The 20775-nt window shown below is 39.3% G+C and overlaps 1 protein-coding gene across 3 annotated transcripts in view; it reads left to right on the top strand.

The window, feature by feature from the left end:
- The window catches only part of LOC130909364 (rho GTPase-activating protein 23-like), a 110207-nt gene that overhangs the window by 23309 nt on the left and 66123 nt on the right, over positions 1 to 20775 (top strand). For 2 of the 3 annotated variants that reach the window (XM_057825722.1, XM_057825724.1), the window contains exon 1: positions 5764 to 12465. The exons of the other annotated variant lie outside the window; for it this stretch is intronic. In XM_057825722.1, coding sequence (XP_057681705.1) covers positions 12262 to 12465 — 204 coding nt within the window. In that variant the 5' untranslated portion in view covers positions 5764 to 12261. Of the gene's footprint in view, positions 1 to 5763; positions 12466 to 20775 lie in introns of those variants that run through there. 3 annotated transcript variants of the gene reach the window in all.

Here is a 20775-nt window from a genome sequence, read left to right as displayed (position 1 = left end):
ATTACATGTATATTGGAACTACTTAAGTAGAATATACAAAGTATTAATCATGCATCCCTAATCTATACATGTGTTTTGCTTAAATCAGAACAACTTAATTTGGCATTATATACATACTAGAAGTATTTACGAAGTATTAACAAAGTATTAATCATGCATTCCTAAGCTTTGCTTGGATCAGAACAACTTAATTCGGCATTATATACATACTGGAAATATTTAGGGATTTCTTATCGGTCAGAAGAGCCAAGGGATGATCTCGTTGTCTCGATATAGTTGATTGTCGAGTTTGTCAACTGTGATTTGTTCAATTTTCAACAACAGTTCATACACTTGATCAGTGGTGGACTTGGCAATTTTGGGGCCTAAGGCGAACATATCCAGGGGCCCTCTTCATGGGTCAGGGTTTAAAAAGGTGAGAAGGGTGTGGAGGAAATATGTTCCGGTACACTAGGGCTGTCCTAAACGGCAAATTTTCTTCTGATTAGTCAGCCGACTAGTTTTACGATTAGTCGACTAATGTAATAATTTTTTTTTTTTTTTTTTTTTTTTTTTTAACTAGTTTAGCAATTAAATTCTTGTTGACGCTTATTAATTCACAAAACCATTTTGGAACACTTAAATTCTTTATTAAAGTACAAATAATCATGTAAATAACAATAATTAATCACAAATAAACAATGAGGTTAAATGCTGATAGCATTTACTAGTGCAAAAGAATGGAAAGTAAACAGATTCAGAACACTGACTTTGCCTTTCCAACATTATTCAAAACAATTCTTTAAAAAAGATCTAGCATTATTATTATTGTATACTACTATATATAATAGTAGTATAATAATAATAATTATTCATTGCCAATCATATTTGTCATAAAGATTGTCATTTGAAAGCTATTCTTTGTGTAGTATCTGTTTTCTGTAGTATTTACTCAACATATTATAATATTAATTCTGAAGTATGTCGGATTAACTCCAGAAATCGTTATTTATATGACGAATATGACGTGATTTTATTTTGAATTGTTCACCGGAGGTATGTTCGCTAAACCGCTAACCGAGAGCTTTACACTCCGTAAAAAACATTCTTCGTCATTGCTTGTGGTGTCACAAATAGATTTTTTTTTTTTCGTTAGCAAATGCTGTTAACCAGCTCTTGAGTGCTACTGAATGACTAATTGGAACTGCACTGCATTGTTTCGCCACAGGGTGTGCTGTCGTGTAATTTATGTTCAGTGTGAAGAAGAAGAACGTTAAAAGAGGCATTAGCGGCCTGTTCTCAACTTCTCCCTCACTGCACTTTGGCTCTCATGGAAAGCACATTCGCTCATGTGTTCGAAATAAACGATAGCCGACGTGCAAAGTAGCAAGTGAGCTGTAAAAATAGCGAGCTTAGTGGCGTGAAAAACGCGGGAGAGCTAAGTGAAGCTAACGAACAGCTAAGCAGAGCTAAGCGATGCTAAACGGAGCTAAGCGAAGCTAAACAGCGCTAAATGCAGCCAAGCGACTGATGATATAAATGCAGCATTCAAATGGCTTTCTTTTTTGTTTTGTTATTTGTTTGTTTGGTATGCGGACATAATTATACATGACGAATAGTTGGGTGTGCTGCTGACTCCAGTGGCCCAAGCCCTTACTCGTTGGGGCAAGGGCAGCTGGTTGGGCGGCCCCCTATGGTTGGGGGCCTAAGGCGATCACCAACTTCGCTTGAATAGTAGATCCGCCTATGCATTTGATACATCATCACATCATGCCTCGGTGCTTTTATGATAACGGATGGGGGGGAAGAAGGAGAGGAGTTGATGATGGCTTTCCCCACTTTATTGTGGTAACAATCAAATAAATAACAAAATAATAGCGGGCTGCCGCAACATGCGACCACTAACTTTTGCTTTCGCCTGTTCTTTCCACTCACTTCCCGCTACGTCACCGCTCCCCAGTCTGATCGCCTCTTAAAGGAATCGCGCTTAGTTGCGGACATCATAGTATGATCAACATTTGTTGTTCATTGTTGATGAGCTGAAGATCCACATTCAAGCATTCCATCTCCCTTGGCATTATTGTGTAACTGGAAGAAAACTAGAGGAAGTCGACAAGAGTCCCCCTCAAACCGTACAAACACAACACCACACCCCTCAAATGGCTTGGCAGTGAATTACAGAGCAACGCATTCCCTTGCTATCGAATGGTCATTGATGCCGTTGTAGCTTCGCTGTCAACACGACGTAGAAGCATAACTTAGGCTTTAGAATAGCGTTTTTTTCTTCACAAATCTATTTATAGCCAGGTCCCCAAACCAAATCAAAAGGGCTTTAAATAAGAAAGTGTAGGCATTTTTGAGGAAAAGTATTTCAAGTGTTGTTTCGATATAATTTTTGGGTGCTGAATCCATTTCTGCCGTATGTCAATCACGAAAAGTTGCGGTTTAGCGGTAAACGACAAAACAAATATGGCCGCCGCTGTATTTCTTGTCCGTCCAATAACTTTGGAGTGGATGGATGGATTTGCACCAAATTTTGCGTGCTAATACTCTTTAATAGATAAATAAACTGACACCATTTTGGAGACCAACTCTTTCAAGATGGCCGTCTTTTTCTTTCTGCAGTATCTTCGTAATGAGTTGACAGATTAGCAACATTTTTTTTTTTTTTTAATAAACAACAGACTTGACAAAACCTAGTTTTGTACTGTAACCAGTACTGTAGTTTACCGTAATTTGTGGTGTAGTTTAACTAGGACTCAATAACACTGAACTATACATCCACAGGTTGATAATGAAAATGTATATCCATGAAAACTATGTGCATGACAAGAATTGTTACGTTATAAACATGAACATTTGAATGTATGTACAGTGGGGAGAACAAGTATTTGATATTCTGCCAATGGGAAAACCCATTGGCAGTGTATCAAATACTTGTTCTCCCCACTGTATAGCCTATCGGCCTATTCAATCTTATCCAACCCTTGGAAAGTTGTCATCAATAAACAAAAAGACTATAGTGTCACCTACTGACATAATAAAAGCTACTGATTCATGCAAGTACTATTTGACAATCTGCATTTGCAAGATGCAGTACATGGGTTAGGCTTGTATCCACATCAGCCTGTCTTGCATCCTGTGAAACAGGCACAGGATATGAACTCCTCACAAGCCTCTGGAATTGGTGGCAGAGACATGAGGTGAGGAACAAGCAAATTTTCCTCAAATTTCCACCCCATGGTCTCAGGGGTGGGAGAACTGGCTAATGCAAGTTAGCTTGGTTCCACACTAAAGCTTGAAAATGAGAACGCTGAATCTGGAAGTACAGTGCATCTCTAGTTGGTGGCAACCTTTCTATTCTCATCTCTCTTACAAACATGCTTGCTCTGATGTCATTGATGTGGTCCGCATCCATTGCACCATATAGTCTGCAGAACAACTGTTCTACATTCTGAATGGTGGGTTCACTAAGCTCTGGACCTTCACCAAGTCCCTTTAAGAGATGATGGTGCTTGACAAACACATCCCAACATGACTTTTTTGTGTGCCTTGCAATGTATGACGTGGAATCATTTCCAGTCAGTGCATGGAAAGTTGGAAGCAGTTTCAGAACCTGTGGTTCTATCTTCAGTTGTTTCAAAATCTCATGGATTGGGACGTACTCTCTCTCCTTTGATGTACCTGCTTTCATCCAGATTTTTTTGCATGGCATCAAGTGGAAGTGTGCAATTAGTAACATCAATACAGTGCCTTGCTTGCAAAAGTATTCGGCCCCCTTGAATCTTGCAACCTTTCACCACATTTCAGGCTTCAAACATAAAGATATGAAATTTAATTTTTTTGTCAAGAATCAACAACAAGTGGGACACAATCGTGAAGTGGAACAACATTTATTGGATAATTTAAACTTTTTTAACAAATAAAAAACTGAAAAGTGGGGCGTGCAATATTATTCGGCCCCTTTACTTTCAGTGCAGCAAACTCACTCCAGAAGTTCAGTGAGGATCTCTGAATGATCCAATGTTGTCCTAAATGACTGATGATGATAAATACAATCCACCTGTGTGTAATCAAGTCTCCGTATAAATGCACCTGCTCTGTGATAGTCTCAGGGTTCTGTTTAAAGTGCAGAGAGCATTATGAAAACCAAGGAACACACCAGGCAGGTCTGAGATACTGTTGTGGAGAAGTTTAAAGCCGGATTTGGATACAAAAAGATTTCCCAAGCTTTAAACATCTCAAGGAGCACTGTGCAAGCCATCATAATGAAATGGAAGGAGCATCAGACCACTGCAAATCTACCAAGACCCGGCCGTCCTTCCAAACTTTCTTCTCAAACAAGGAGAAAACTGATCAGAGATGCAGCCAAGATGCCCATGATCACTCTGGATGAACTGCAGAGATCTACAGCTGAGGTGGGAGAGTCTGTCCATAGGACAACAATCAGTCGTACACTGCACAAATCTGGCCTTTATGGAAGAGTGGCAAGAAGAAAGCCATTTCTCAAAGATATCCATAAAAAGTCTCGTTTAAAGTTTGCCACAAGCTACCTGGGAGACACACCAAACATGTGGAAGAAGGTGCTCTGGTCAGATGAAACCAAAATTGAACTTTTTGGCCACAATGCAAAACGATATGTTTGGCGTAAAAGCAACACAGCTCATCACCCTGAACACACCATCCCCACTGTCAAACATGGTGGTGACAGCATCATGGTTTGGGTCTGCTTTTCTTCAGCAGGGACAGGGAAGATGGTTAAAATTGACGGGAAGATGGATGCAGCCAAATACAGGAACATTCTGGAAGAAAACCTGTTGGTATCTGCACAAGACCTGAGACTGGGACGGAGATTTATCTTCCAACAGGACAATGATCCAAAACATAAAGCCAAATCTACAATGGAATGGTTAAAAAATAAACGTATCCAGGTGTTAGAATGGCCAAGTCAAAGTCCAGACCTGAATCCAATCGAGAATCTGTGGAAAGAGCTGAAGACTGCTGTTCACAAACACTCTCCATCCAACCTCACTGAGCTCGAGCTGTTTTGCAAGGAAGAATGGGCAAGAATGTCAGTCTCTCGATGTGCAAAACTGATAGAAACATACCCCAAGCGACTTGCAGCTGTAATTGGAGCAAAAGGTGGCGCTACAAAGTATTAACGCAAGGGGGCCGAATAATATTGCACGCCCCACTTTTCAGTTTTTTATTTGTTAAAAAAGTTTAAATTATCCAATAAATTTTGTTCCACTTCACGATTGTGTCCCACTTGTTGTTGATTCTTGACAAAAAATTAAAATTTTATATCTTTATGTTTGAAGCCTGAAATGTGGCGAAAGGTTGCAAGGTTCAAGGGGGCCGAATACTTTTGCAAGACACTGTATGTCAGTGTCTCTTGCTGAAAGAACAATGGTTGATGCCTTGCTTGTTATGCAATGGAGAACATTCTGGTGTCGGCTTCCTCATGCTTAGTTTCCATGCAACTTGTGTTCAGTATTGCATTGGGCGCTTCGACGACCTCGTCATCACGAAAACCACCTGCTGCCACTATGATTTTGTTGACTGGTGCTCTCAGAATCAGCTGTTGTGACAGGAATCGAGCAAGGTCAGCTTTGTTGCCCTGATGAGCAATGAAGTCTTCCCACTTCGCAGGAAGAGGCAAATCTGTACTTTCCACAGGTCTTCGGATTGCCACCAAGCCTCTTTCACGGCGATTCCGTGTTCCACTTTTGATTGAGTGTGTTTGGAAGCGATCAAACAACACATCAATCCGTTGGAATTTTGCACCGCTTTTGAGTACAGCCTCTACAAAGACACCGGCAAGGTCTCCAAATGTCTTTGCTCCTTCTGGCTTAGCAATGGCAATATCCAAAGCTTGACTATCAATTATGAGCATTGGCTCCTTGTCTAGGTCTCTGTCATAAAGGTGATCAGGACATTCAACACCAGCAGTTATGAACGTCGCGAGTATGGCCTTCGATCCTGAACTAAATTGTCCATTTACCTCTGCTAAAGATAAAGGTACAACAAACAGCTCATGTGCCATAATACGGTTCAGATTGACTCTGGGAGAGATTTTTCTAAACGTTTGCAAAGTCGAGATTTCTGTTCTGCGAATGTCAATTAATCTCACTGATTCAGATGTGGTCCAAACACAGTAATGATATGAATAATGTTTGATTGGAATAGGGCTGCAGCTATCGATTATTTTAGTAGTCGATTAATCAATGAACGAGTTAGTTCGAATAATTGAGTAATAGGATAAGGATAATAAGGAAATAAGGATCTATGTACAACAAAAGAAAAATTCGCTAACTTACATAGCAAAATTCCGCTAGCTTAAATGCTATAAAGTATAACTTTTTTTTTACAATGCTCTTAACAAATGGTTCAGACACATATTCCCACAAAAAATGACTAAATATACCTATAAACTAAATTACGAATGCATTAGAAAACAAGAGCTCAAACAAAAACTTAGCTTACGTTGGTCTGAACAGGGAGCAGTTGGATTGAGCCATGTGAAATGAGGCAGACCAGAGTGTAGTGTATCCACCCTAATCAATAAAACAAAATGCAAACACTTTCAAAATAAACCATTAACGCCACTTTAATCTAACGAATACTCGAAGCAACAAAATTGAATTCGAAGATTTTTTTCTAATCGAATACTCGAGTTAATCGATTCATCGTTGCAGCACTAGATTGGAATGACATTAAGACTCAAGATGTCCTCAGATATACAGTATACTCACAAAATGCCAGTCAACTAAAGTCCATTGATGGCACGGACACCTATTTTTTTTATTCATCCCTCATTTTAAAAAATTGATCAGGCTCACTGCAGTTTACTATTTCTTAGTTTAATCATGAAAAAACAAGGTTAAAAATTTTCAAAACAATTTAGGACTTGTTTATGGTTTGTATCAAAAAAAAAAAATCACTAGGTTTTAACTTTCCATTGATCTTCATCAATTGTCAATTACGCCCAATTATGCCTAATATTCCAATATGTCACCTCATTTGCATATGTAAACATAGTATTTCAGAAAACTTGCAATACAAAAAGTGTTTGTACAAATGTAAGCAAGAAACTGGTAAAGTTTTGCGGTGATATGTAAAAGTTTAAAATTGTGGCCTACTTGCCATTTATTTCCAGCCTGGGAAAACGACATCTATTTTTAACCAAGCATTACAAAAAATTGGGAACCTTATGTCACTGACATACAGTGGATTTGTATGAAGAAGACATTGAAATTTCTAAAAATGCTGTATGACAACTTTTCCCCAAAAATGCCTACAGGGTTACAGAACTCTGAATATCCGGACCTGGCTATCAAGTCAAAGTAAAAATTATGGCTTAGTTAAATTACTCTTAGAAGTACATTTTCTCTGAAAGTTATACATGTAAATGTAACAGTACATGTAATGCGTTACTACCCTACCTCTGAAATTTAGGTATTAATTAATAATAGTTCTAGCGCAAATTGGTAGTGGAATGTGGCTTCAGCAGAGCAGCACAGGAGTCTTACTCACTTTTATTCCTTTATTCTTCGCACTCCTCTGGTCATGCGCCTCACAACTACAATATACAGTACAATACAATACTATCGTGGTGTCAGTCACCTACCAATGGGAGCGCCACCTTGCCGTATCGAACACACCAATAGGAGTGTCGTGCTGACGCATCACTCCGGCGCCGGCAGTCGTCTTAGTGACGCGATGATACGTTTCTGTTCAATTTTATTTTGTGCGCTGCATAGATCTTCTTGAGTCCGTGAGAGCAAGGCGCAAATGCACACGCGCGCAGCTTAGAGGAAACCAGACCCAGAGGTTCCCACCCCTAATGGCGTACCGCAAGCAACACGTCACTTTTGCTCATTAATATTCATGACGTTACCAATTGTTGCTAAGGGGGTCAACCTCCTGTTTGTCACTGATAGTAAATGCATGGAAATAGTGTACGAGCGAGATGTTTACTGAGCAAAACCTACCAATTCTGTCCGAAAATGATGTTGCTGGCGTTAAACTGGTCTTTTGGACGTCCGCGCATGTTGATGCATTCTGAACATTTTTTCCTCTGAGTTTTTGGTTTCGGGAAACATATGAAGAAAACATCCTTCATATGTTGTAATGTCTTGAGTCGTTTCTACATGTTCCATAGCAGCAGCGTTTACTCGGCATGTTCTTTTTTGAAAGATTACCGGAGAAAACATGCAAAAATAACATAAAAAATAACATATTGTATGCAAGGGCTTGTTTATATTGATCCACTTCCGCGTTACGATGGCAACGTCACGGTCTAAAAATAGCATTCGTGCAGTACGCTATGGGAGCGCCGCTTTGCCGTATTGAACACACCAATAGGAGTGTCGTGCTGACGCATGACTTTCGGCGCCCACAGTCGTCCTAGTGACGCTACATTATGTTTCTGTTTTATTTATTTTGTGCACTGCATAGATTTTCTTGAGTCCGTGCAAGCAGGACGCAATTGCGCACGCGCGCAGCTTGGAGGAAACATTGACCCAGAGGTTCCCACCCCTAATTAACAGGCCACAGTACTATTTACAAATTCTAGTTAAGCTATTGGACTGAATAGAAACCACAATAAATTTCTCTGACCCACTGTGAACCACAATTGGCATTGTTGACCTTGTTTTGCTTGATTTCTATTATTTAAGGGGAAATTGCTTGTCTTATTCCCCTTATCAGGAACAAAGCCAATTATCATATGCTTTGTGCTCACTGCTTGGTTCCGAATTTATTAACGAATGTGCACATGAACATCTAAATGTTTCATACGTCGTAACACCATTTCATCATTCACAAGTAATTTCAGCAAAAATTGTGTTGTGTACTTGTTGTATCTTCATTTGTTCATTGACCTGATTTTATTTTCTGAATGATGTACTGTAGTTCTGGGATTATGATAGTTGTGTCATATTTCTGTAGGGTTGGCATCATTCTTATGACATGCTCGACTTGGCCTCAATGAAGGCAAAACAGTTGTGGGGCATAACTGAGTCACACATCACACGCGATTAGTTTTGCTTAGACTTTACGTCCCCATGATTATGAGTCTGGATAGTGCCTAAAATGAATGCAATGCTCTAGAATGTGTGTTAGTGGGAACTAAGTGTGAGATAGGTTGGAGAAAGTTTTGTAATCTGTGGTAAAGACAAAACAAGATGAATACAGTAGTAATGAAAATCCCAGTGGCAGTCACGTGAATCAGGTGCTCTAACGAACAGAAGTTGCCAGTTTTACAAATACCAGCGGAGGGACTCCTTCGCCGCCGCAAAAGAAAGTAGTTCGGAGGACAAATCTTACAACCTATCAGATGTCGACACAAACGTTTATAGGAGTCATTTGATGACATAGTTGATTAGTTTCGAGATCGCAAACTGCTACAACGTTCACCTCCATGCTGCTGCACGAGCTGTACAGTGTGAAGGCAAAACCTCCGAAATAAATAAAAAATGGAAATAAAAATGGCTTTAAATAAAAAAATAATAATAATAATATTCAGTATTTTAAATAATTGCAAAAATAAATGAAAATAAACACGAATATAAATTCACTAAAAAGTAAAAGGATAATAAGAACAAAAACAAAAAAAAACATGCAAAAATATCAAAACTGGTATATATCAGTCTGTGAATAAAGCGCTCTCGTATTTAGTTATTTAATTGTCAGTGTGAACGTGGAGAAAAAAGTGCAGAGGAAATACAGTAGTATTCAAATGAGGGGGCAGTCCTATGTGTGTGAAGGGAATAGTATCTTTTCTCGTATTTACTGTTTGACTGTTTGTATTACTCTTACGTACCCAATATAAGATAAATAGCCTTTATATCATAGTTTCAGGAAAACAAGCAGAATATATTTGACATAGGGCATAAGAGATACATGACGCCTTCTGACCACAGAAGCCCAACGCGTGCAGCATGCAGGTTACTGAGCAAGATTGACGCTGAGTACAAGGTGACAGGCAAGACATCTACAAGCCCCCGTCTGCAACACCAAATCCCGCAATCAGCTCTTCAGGACAGTCCATAACTAATGGCGGGACGTCCTGTACGACAACAACACCCGATAACAAAAACAACTCTAGTTTTGATAGCTCGGCGCTTCTCAGACGTCAAGGCAGGCTGAACCTCCCACCTCGGTTGCTTCAGTAACCATGACCCGGCAACGAACGGTGACACACAAACTTGACCGCCCAAATCTGCCACAGAAGAATTATCCTAAACAACACCCAGGCACACCCTTCGTCTGGCCCACCGTACCGCAGACTTCAAAAGACTTAACGTTTAGCTAACAGCTGTCATTTCTCGGGGACATTCCGATGTGCTCGTTGTTTTTCTGACTCTGGATCCAGAATTGCCTCTCCGGGACCTATTTGTTTGCCTTGCTGTTTGATCTCTGTCGACCTGAATAAATTGCCAACTTGTGTTTCGAAGCCTTTTTCCAGCTTTCAAAATGGAGTCAGTACAAGGGGTTAAGACTAAGGTGGACTAAGGTGGCCGCACAGACTTTGGCCTTTTGGCCAGGTTGTCGGGTTTCACCAGCCCATGTCGTTGGAGCTGCACCAGCACAGGTCTGGTGGTTCGCCTGGCGTGATTCCGGCAATCTGGCTAAAAGGTCAGATTATTTCAGTGTGCCTTTGGTTGGAGTGTTCGCCTACTGGTTGGTTGTGTGCAGTATATTCTAATGCTATGTTGATAGTAACAGCTAGCGCTTTGCTAACTGAGAGGCTAATAGAATAGAATAGAATAGAATAGAATAGAATAGAATAGAATAGAAACACTCTATTTTAATTGTACAAGGTAAAGCAAGATTTAATTCGCCATAACACGTGCCACATAAAACAAAAGCAAAAGTTCAAAGTGAATAAGTAACTAACAGCAAGTGGTGATGTAGTGGAAACATAACTTTTCGTATATGACAATTTACAGTACTCAGACAAGGAGGCTGATGGCTGACTTGATATGATATTGCAAATGACAGTTTGTGCATAGATATTGATGTGAACGTGCAAAAATGCTATAATGTAACTACAAATATTGCGTGTGCAGTACCCAGATTACGCAGAACCCAGATTGACACAGATGTCTGACAACATATTACTCAGTGAGATGCATATGATAATGTTATGGCATTAGCTGTCTAATGACAATGACATTTCAGTGCAGAGTTGAGTATGGTGACACTCTTGAAAAGAAAGGTTTTTTTTTTTTTTAAATTCAGCAACACTTTTTTTTTTTGAACGAACAGGGAAGGTGGGGGAATACGGTACAAAATTAAACGTTTCTTATTATCAACATCATCATATGCTATTGTTTAGCCACAACTGGATTCATTACATCATTACTATTCATCTTTCATGCAGACGCTGGAACAGAAATGTAATTTAATCCATCTGCAGGCGACCGGGAGATCATGATTTTACGACACTGTGCACTGGCCCTCATGGTATACACAGTCTTACTTAAGGCAAAACACTACCGCTTCTGTCCTCCTGCGTCAATAAAACTGACCAAAACTGAAAAGTTGCCTAGTGTTCCTTTAATCGTTGAATTAATCGTACGATTAATCAATCATAAAATTAATCGTTATTTGCAGCCCTAATTAAAATAAGTGCCAACACTTGGTATTGCTGTATGTATTAAAGATATAGGAGCAGTAAAAGAACACAGAGAAGTCATGCTCACGCAGGCATCTCTTGCTCTTTCCCCCTCCTCCCGGAATAGGCCGGAGTACATGTCCAAAGGATGCAAAGAATTTGACAGTCAGAAGGAGACGGTGTAGAGATGGGAGCAAATAGAGATGAGAGTGAGCTAGAGAAACTGAGAGAAAAAGCTAAACTAAATGGAATGGGATTCTCATGTTGTTGAATACAGATTTTTGATTTTTGAAGTCCTTTGTTTTGGACTAAATCAGGACTAACATGGACAAGGTCAGAACCAAACCAACGCACGGTAACGAAGGACTCGCTTCAAATAGTTTGCAGCATGTTTTAGAACTGGATTAACTATGGCAACTGAATTATGATCGAATTACAAAATCACAAGAATTCAGGGATAAGCATCTTTAAAGAGTACAGGAAAAGGAGTCAAACTCAGTTGGACAGTTCTTTCAGTAAGTGATGATTGTACCTTCAAGCGCGTTTCTCATTCACATTTAGCCATGATTCAAGAGGACAATGAGCATCAATGAAAGAGACTACTTTTTCTCTATTCTGCCCTTTATGCTTAATGCACTTGTACTTTGGGCGACGGTGCTATGCGTAGGGTTTCAGGTTCCGCACCAGCTCCCTCTGGACATATATGGCGCTTCCAGTGTTCAATAGGGGTGGACTGTAGTGACGCAGAACCTCGCTGTATTTGGTTGGCAGTTTTAAGAATTATTTCACCGCAGTCAACCCCGATCTCAACGCCAAGAAAACCAGGATCCATGAGGAAGATACAACGCCGATTTTTTTCTTGGGTAAGATGGGGAATTTGGAACCTGTCTAAAAACTTGCAAAGCTAAAATAGCAATTGATTTAATTTGTAGGTCTTAATATGTCGACCTTTTCTGCATTGGCCATGATGAATTTGTATTCGTATTTTTTTGCTGGGTTATCAGAACGCTCATGTTGTAGTAATTATAAATCCAAAAATGATCTTGTACTTGAACAAGATTGGAGAGAGCACATGCAAATATAGCATGAAATTACTCCCAAAGCATTTAATATGAAATCCCAGCACTGAACGGTCACTTTATCATGGTGGAGCGATTTTAATTTCTGTTTTGTAATAATAATGAATATTGATTTGAAAAGAGATTAACATTATGTTGTACATTGTGTTGTACATTGTGTAGAATAGAATAGAATAGAATAGAATAGAATAGAATAGAATAGAATAGAATAGAATAGAATAGAAAGCCTTTACTGTCATTGTACAGAGTACAATGAGATTTAATGCTTCGCCATAATGTGCACAATGTGCATAATGCACAACATAAAGCAATAAGGCTAATAATACAATACAAAAAGGCTAATATAAAACAGAGATTAGAGTGTACGTACATAGATTGGAACAAATTGAATAATTGACTAGCAGCAATTGGTGATATAGTGGTAATATAACAGAGCACAATAGTGCATATATGACAATTTGCAGTACTCAAAGAGGCAGATGGCTGATCATAGTGCAAATGACAGTTTGTGCATAGATATTGATGGAACAGTGCAAAAATGATGTAATGTTCATTTCATTCATTTTCCATGCCGCTTATTCCTCACGAGGGTCGCGGAGGTGCTGGAGCCTATCCCAGCTAACTTCGGGCAGTAGGCAGGGGACACACTGAATTGGTTGCCAGCCAATCGCAGATGATGTAATGTAACTGCAAATATTGCATATGCTGCAGGCATACCTGTTAAGTTGTAGAAAGTCAAAATAGGGAGATTTTTTCCCCGAGCGAGACAAAGATAAAACATGCATATCGGAATCTCATTTTACATTTTATTGTGTATTGAACCTTCATATGAATATAATGAGCACAGTAAATGATTGAAAAAGTTTTTTAATCATGCATCATAATCATTCTTACATAATCTTTCTTACTAGTTATGTTCTTTAACATAATCGTTCTTACATAATCTTACATCTTTCGTACTAGTTATGTTCTTTAACATAGTTCCATGTGGATGTCTTTGCCTTCTGAGCCAACTCACAAGAAATTTTGTGATTATAACAGTCACTGTCTATGTTGAACTTAGTGGCCAGTAGAGTACAGAAAGTTTCATTTCACAGATCTGATCAGTAGCTGGTACTTACCTACAATACTTTTATTTGCCGACCGAGCTCTTGTACTATCTATGTGCTTTGATGTTTTTGCATGCTTAGTCACATCGTTTTTTCCTCCACTACTAACTGATATATGCACACAGCACAGTGAGCAAAAAGCAAATGTCACTCCTCTATCACTTTTACTTATCCATGAATAATCGTTTTGCCAAGCTGTTTGATATTTTGATTCATATTTTCTCTTCTTTTTGCATTGCTTCTCATCAGCCATCTTGCTTGTCTGCTACTTCCACAATAAATGAAGTCACGTGGGAGCATGCATGTCTGGCGAGCAGATCTTTCACTCTCAGACATAATTTTTCCGGTTTGTGAATAGAATCTTTGCCCAAAAAAATTGACGGATAAAGTTGAGAACTACAGTATTTATTTATTTTTTAATCGGGAGATTTTACTGTTAAATTGGGAGGCGGGGAAATTTGTAAATGATCGGGAAATTCCCGACCAAATCGGGAGACTTAATAGGTATGTGCAGGAGCCAGTGTTGTTAATTTTACTTTAAAAAAGTAATTAATTACAGTTACAAATTACTTCTCCCAAAAAGTAATTGCGTTAGTAACTCAGTTACCTGAATGTAAGAGTAATTAGTTACTTGGCAAAGTAACTAGTGATATATATTTTTTTTTCCTCAAAAAAAAAAAACAAAAACAAAAAACAGGTCACACAATGTGAAGCTTAAAGGGTTTGGGGGACAATTGGCCCTAGCCCAATTCTTTACCCTCCATTTAACTAGACACAAGGGTATTGTGGTAATTAGCTAGTAACCTTTGCTATGTGTGGAAGTAATTTAAAGTTGTGAATCAATCGTTAAAGTTGTTAAAATTGCTCCCGTTATTGCATTAGTTCCCTTCTGTCTACTTTAAACATGTGTAAGTTTTAAAACTGTTTCATCATTTAAAGATAGAATTAAGTTAAGATTTTGCCGATTTAGGAGCATTTTAGATTTAAAAAAAAAAATTACTTAGGTTCGCTAGGAAGGATCTCTACATCAGGGCCTTCCTGAGAGGTCTACTGCTTTAAGATGGCAGCTGTTTACTAATGCATGTAGTCCTTAAAACATGTTGGCAATGCAGCAGTGGCTGTCATTCGCATCTAGTTCAATAATATTATATCTACCGTGTCATGTGGGCGTAGTTTGTCGGCTGTGGCTCCGAGCCACCGAGCATCGCGGTTGCAACGGCGTCTTCCCCACTCCTGCTCTGCTCTCGTCCCCGTGAGTCCGTTTCTCTCACTTTTTTTATTCAACCAACGTAGTAACGCATAGTAACGCACGCCTTTCCCTCCTCAGTAACGGTAATGGCGTTGCCAAGATGAGAAAAGTAATTAATTAGATTACTCATTACTGAAAAAAATAACGCCGTTAGTAACGCCGTTATATTGTAACGCCGTTATTAACAACACTGCAGGACTGAGATTATAAAGTACCAAGATTGAGACAAATGTCTGAAAACATTTTACTTAGTCAGATGCACATGACAATGTTGTTGTATTAGCAGTGTATTGACAGTGACATTTCAGTGCAAACTTGAGTTGAGTATGATATAGAGATGTAAACGAAAATTTGGCGCCGAAAACTTTTGACCGAAAATAGCTAAAATTGCATTTTTGGTTTTTGGTAAAAGACCGAAGGTTTACCACTGAATAGTGTGAAGAACAGTAGTCCTCTTGGGATGATGTAAGCAAAGCAACGCTACTGGCTCATAGCCAACATTCCGCAGTTTAGATGTATTTTGAGGTATCAAAGAAATATAAAAATCAATATAAAATAAAAGAAAATAAATTTGCTTCATCGCTTCTACACGCTTGTGAAGTTGCTTTCCATATCACGTGTCACATCGAGTACAGTGCTTTTGAGCCCGTGGCGCGCATGAGTAGTTCAGAGTTTAACCAACCGAACAGTATACGAATGCAGTAGTATTTAAATGCATAAATTTGCATTTCCTGTGGTTTAGTACAATACATTTATAGCGTGACTACTTCCTCTTTTTGTCACATTTTTTCCCGTGACTTCCACACCCCCTCTGCCAGTCACCATTTAGTCAGACCGGTGTTCGGCCATTCCTTACTACGCGGCGAAACGTCTTACACAATGCTCAGGGCGCTTGCGCATGCATTCACACGCATGCGCACATCGGTTGGAAGCGGCGAGTACTCACTATTTTTGTTTTTATTTAGTTATTTAGAACCTTTTCACAGCCTCAAAGATACTTTTTGTATGTATTACCTTCTCATACTTTTAACCATTGTGTTTTTTTGTGTTAGCTTTGAAACAGTTGACCACATCAGTCGAGTAGCGTATTTAAACCGTCCTTATTTGATATAACTACATTTAAGTATTTTCTGCAGGCATTTTTTTGAGTACGTTATTCCTGTATGCATCTAAACAAAACAAGTTTATAGCGCACGGTAGTACTTTAGGTACGTTTCGCCGATGTAGGATATTTTGGCAGAACACCGGGAGCGACTTCGCTCGGCTTCATTGCTGCTAGAACTCAGCCCACTCGCCTAGCTCTCGATCGGTTCCACTTGTTGCACAAGACAACATCAAATCTTATTTTAAGGAGTATGAGACATAGTAATAGCCTTGTAAAGAGCTTTACGAATTTCAGCGAGAACGGAATAGTTTTTTTTTGTGAACTACAGTTCCACACAAATGTACATTAACATCTCATTTAGCTTAGCAACTGGAGGCGTGAGACCCATTTTCGAGTGTCCCAAACTTACAAGAAACCGCATTTATGAAGGTTTCATCGGCCGTAAAGTGTCCAACAAACAGAATGCTACGACGACCCTGGCACCTCTGCTATAGCACGCGTTCAGAGCTAGCCACAAAATGCTCACAGCCAGCGGGAACACACCTCTCAAGGGGTTTCAGAATCTGCAACTTCCATTCAAAATTTCTTGAGCCTCTGGGGTCGTAGAACATTGTAGAAGATGTTTACATACCTGTGAGATGGGATCATATTTTATTTCCGGCTGATCGTAAAAAAAAAAAAAAAGAAAGAAAGAAAAAAAAAGGGCTTTAATCGGAAAATAATTAAATAAAATACAGGTAGTCCCTGGGTTACGACATACTCGTTTTATGCGATATTTACTTTACGACGCTAGAGTCACGTCCACCATTTTGTCTCTAGTCGTTTTTTGTTTTTTTTCCGTCGAATAAAAAGTACCTTATTGTCCTCACAGTATCTTATTTTTTTACTTTACTGCATTAATATGACATGCTCTGTCCTCACTAAACGTGAAGTTGTTCAGCTTCACGGATATCAAACAATTGTGCTTTTTGAAGCATTTTACTTATCTTACTTTGTACGATTCGTAAAGCTGTAACACTGATATGTACACTTATTTTCAAAACAACACACATTTTACCAAAAAAAAAAAAAACCTTGACTATTGGTGCTCAAACGTCCATCTACTCTCATCAATATGTAAATTTAGTAGATTAAATTACCTAATTTGCCTAACAAAAGTCCGCTATCTTAAATGCTACAAATGCTCACGTATTTACAATTTTCATAGCAAATCGCTCACACGTAATTCCACAAACTCTAGCTGTAAACTTAATTACAAATGCATACACAAACATATACTAGCCGAAACAACTTACAGCCTGATGTGGGCCAAACTACAGTGCAGCTGTCCACATGGTGAAATATTTTCCATGTCTGCTCCTCAGTCATAAGGTGACAGTCCAGCCTACCTAACACTGCCGCCAGAGGGCAGTAGATCCTCCATCAATACACAAAATACAATACTTTGGATAGTTATTTTACTTTAAGGGTTAATTCCGACTTAAGCGGAAATTCACTTTACTACAAAGAGAGTCCTCGCAAATACAACCAGGAACTGAAAAATGCTAGCCCGTCATATTTTTCAGAGATCATTAGTAGAAACACCAACAATACCTGCACACTATTTTCTGTTGTTGACAAACTGACAAACCCACAAGCATCAGTACCTCAAGAATTAGTATCTGAGGTGTCCTGTAATGATTTCGCAGCATTCTTTACACACAAAGTACTAAAGATAAGACAGACTGTGTGCAACTCCAGATTAACAATTGTTACACTAAATGCCTCCCAAAATGTCCCCCACGTCAGTCTTAGAAAGTTTAGCCTCTTGGACTATGCCACTTTAACAGAAATTGTGTCAAAATTAAAGCCCGCAACATGCTGCCTTGACATCCTTCCTTCAAACTTTTTCAAAACTGTTTTTCATTGCATAGCCCTAGACGTACTTCAGATTATAAATACTTCTCTCCAAACAGGAGAGTTTCCACAGACTTTAAAAACTGCAGTAATAAAACCTCTTCTAAAAAAACAAAACAAATCTAGATGCCTCAACCATTAGTAATTATAGGCCTATATCAAATCTGACATTCCTGGGGAAAATTATCGAGAGGGTTGTGTTCGAACAGATCCATGTTTTTATGATGCAAAACAGTCTTAACTCATTTCAGTCTGGATTTCGGCCACAACACAGCACCGAGACCGTGCTTATCACAGTCTTAAATGAATTTCATCGGAATACCGATGCAGGCAAATCATCTGTTCTGCTACTATTGGATCTCAGCGCCGCATGCGACACGGTTGATCACAATATATTACTTGGCAGATTGGAACAGTGGGTAGGGCTTACTGACACTGTTCTTTAGTGGTTCACATCTTATTTACATGATAGGGATTTCTTTGTGTCAATTAGAAACCATCAGTCAGAACGAACCAAATTCACGTATGGAGTCCCCCAAGGGTCCATTCTTGGACCACTCTTATTTAGCATCTATATGCTTCCCCTTGCTCAGATTATGAAACAGTATGACATCTCCTATCACACCTATGCAGATGACACACAACTGTACATTTCTGTGTCCCCACATGATTATAGTCCCTTAGTCTTCCTGAGTAAATGCATTTATCAAATCAATGGATGGATGTGCCAGCATTTTTTCCAGTTAAATGTGGAGAAAACAGAAGTGATCATTTTTGGGACAAAAAAGGAAAGGTCAAAGATAAGCAGGCACCTTAGCACAATTTCAGAAACCTTGGCGTAATTATTGACTCAGACCTAAAATTTGATAGCCATCTAAAGTCCGTCACTAAATCTGCTTATTACCACCTCAAAAATATAGCCAGAATTAAGGGGCTTCTGACTCAAGAAGACATGGAAAAACTTATGCATGCATTCATTTTCAACAGATTGGACCATTGCAACGGTATATTTACAGGTCTTGATAAAAAAAATCAGTCAGGAAGCTGCAGCTAGTACAGAAAGCTGCAATCAGAGTCCTCACAAATACAGGGAAACTGGACCACATTACACTGGTTTTGAAATCGTTACACTGGCTTCCAGTGAGTCAAAGGATAGACTATAAAATACTACTGCTCGTCTACAAACACTTAATGGCCTTGGACCAAAATACATGCTTGAATTGTTAGATTCCTATGAAACATCTAGACCCTTAAGGTCGTCTGGAACCGGTCTCCTGTATGTTCCAAGAACAAGAACCAAGCAGGGTGAGGCAGCAGTTAGTTCCTATGCTCTTCACCTCTGGAACAAGTTACTTGAAGGTCTGAAGTATGCTCAAACTGTTAGCTCCTTTAAATCAGGGCTAAAAACGCTTTGGTTTAGCACTGCATAACTATAATTGTCTATATATTTCAATCTATTTGCTTTCTATTCCTCTTGTGCTTATCTCCATTGCTGAATTCAATTATTTGCAGTAGTAGTAGTAGTATTTATTTTTTATTTATTTTTTTTTTTCATTCTATTCGTGATTAAATGGGATTTTTATGTATAATTTTATTTCCTATTTCGATTGTCTTTGTTTTTACGTTCTATTGATTTTAATGTGATTTTTATGATCTTCATGTGATGTAAAGCACTTTGAATTGCCTTGTGTTGAATTGTGCTATATAAATAAACTTGCCTTGCCTTGCCTTGCCTTTACGTTGCCAGCATCAGAACAGAACTCGTTCAAAACCCGGGGACTACCTGTAATATTTTTTTTCTAATGAAATAAGAAATGAATCTTATACATGTGTATTATTTGGCCTTTCGTTTTTTTCGGCCAAAAGTTTCCAATATTCGTTTCGGCCAAGAATTTTGTTTTCGGTACATCCCTAGTATGTTGAAAATGAATGATGGAATGAAATGGTCCCTCAGTTTGTTTTGGATGTCATGGCCCTCTAGCACCTGACGCAGGCCAACAGTTAGAAGAGGTGGAGGCTAGGCGGTCTATAGTCTTTTATGATGCTCCTTGCCTTTCCAAGGCACCAAGAGTTGTACATAATGGACAAAGGAGGAAGGGGGCAGCCGATATGCCAATGATGCTCCTTGTGTGCTGTTTTGATCGTCCTCTGTAGTCTTCTTCACACTGACACAGAATAAGTCAGCGGGCTCTCAATGGCTGACCGGTAGAAGGTCAACAGCAAGTTTGTAATGAATCGCTCCTTCCTGAGTACTCTCACGAAGTGTGGTCTTTGCTTCGCCGGCTTAACCAGTGCTGTGGTGTTGGCTGCCCAGCAGAGGTCATCAGATATGGGGACCCCAAGGAATTAAAAGGACTCCAATTGTGCCACGCTTTCACTGTTAATGTACGGAGGGGAAAGGGTGGTTTTGTGCCATAGGAGGTCCAAGATGAGTTACTTAGTCTTGGAGATATTCAGTGCCAGGTTGTTGGAGGCGCACCTCTCACTGATTCTGAGGACCGCATCTGTGTAGGCCACCTCGTTCCCATCTATGATCATCCCCACCACCGTTGTCTCCTCTACCAATTACATAATGATGTTCACAAGGCGGGTGGGGCGGCAGTCATGCATGTAGTGTGAGTAGAGTAGTGAACTCGGCATGCAGCCTTGAGGCGAGCCAATGCTGAGCGTGTGGGTGGAAGAGAGGTGGGGACCGCCCTCACGTTTGTTGGCCTGAAAGTCCTTGATCCAGTGAC

Source organism: Corythoichthys intestinalis, chromosome 21 (genome assembly GCF_030265065.1).
Source record: "Corythoichthys intestinalis isolate RoL2023-P3 chromosome 21, ASM3026506v1, whole genome shotgun sequence".
Taxonomy (NCBI): Eukaryota; Metazoa; Chordata; class Actinopteri; order Syngnathiformes; family Syngnathidae; genus Corythoichthys; species Corythoichthys intestinalis.
Note: the sequence above shows the minus strand (reverse complement) of the source record. Positions and strands in the feature narration are given on the sequence as shown.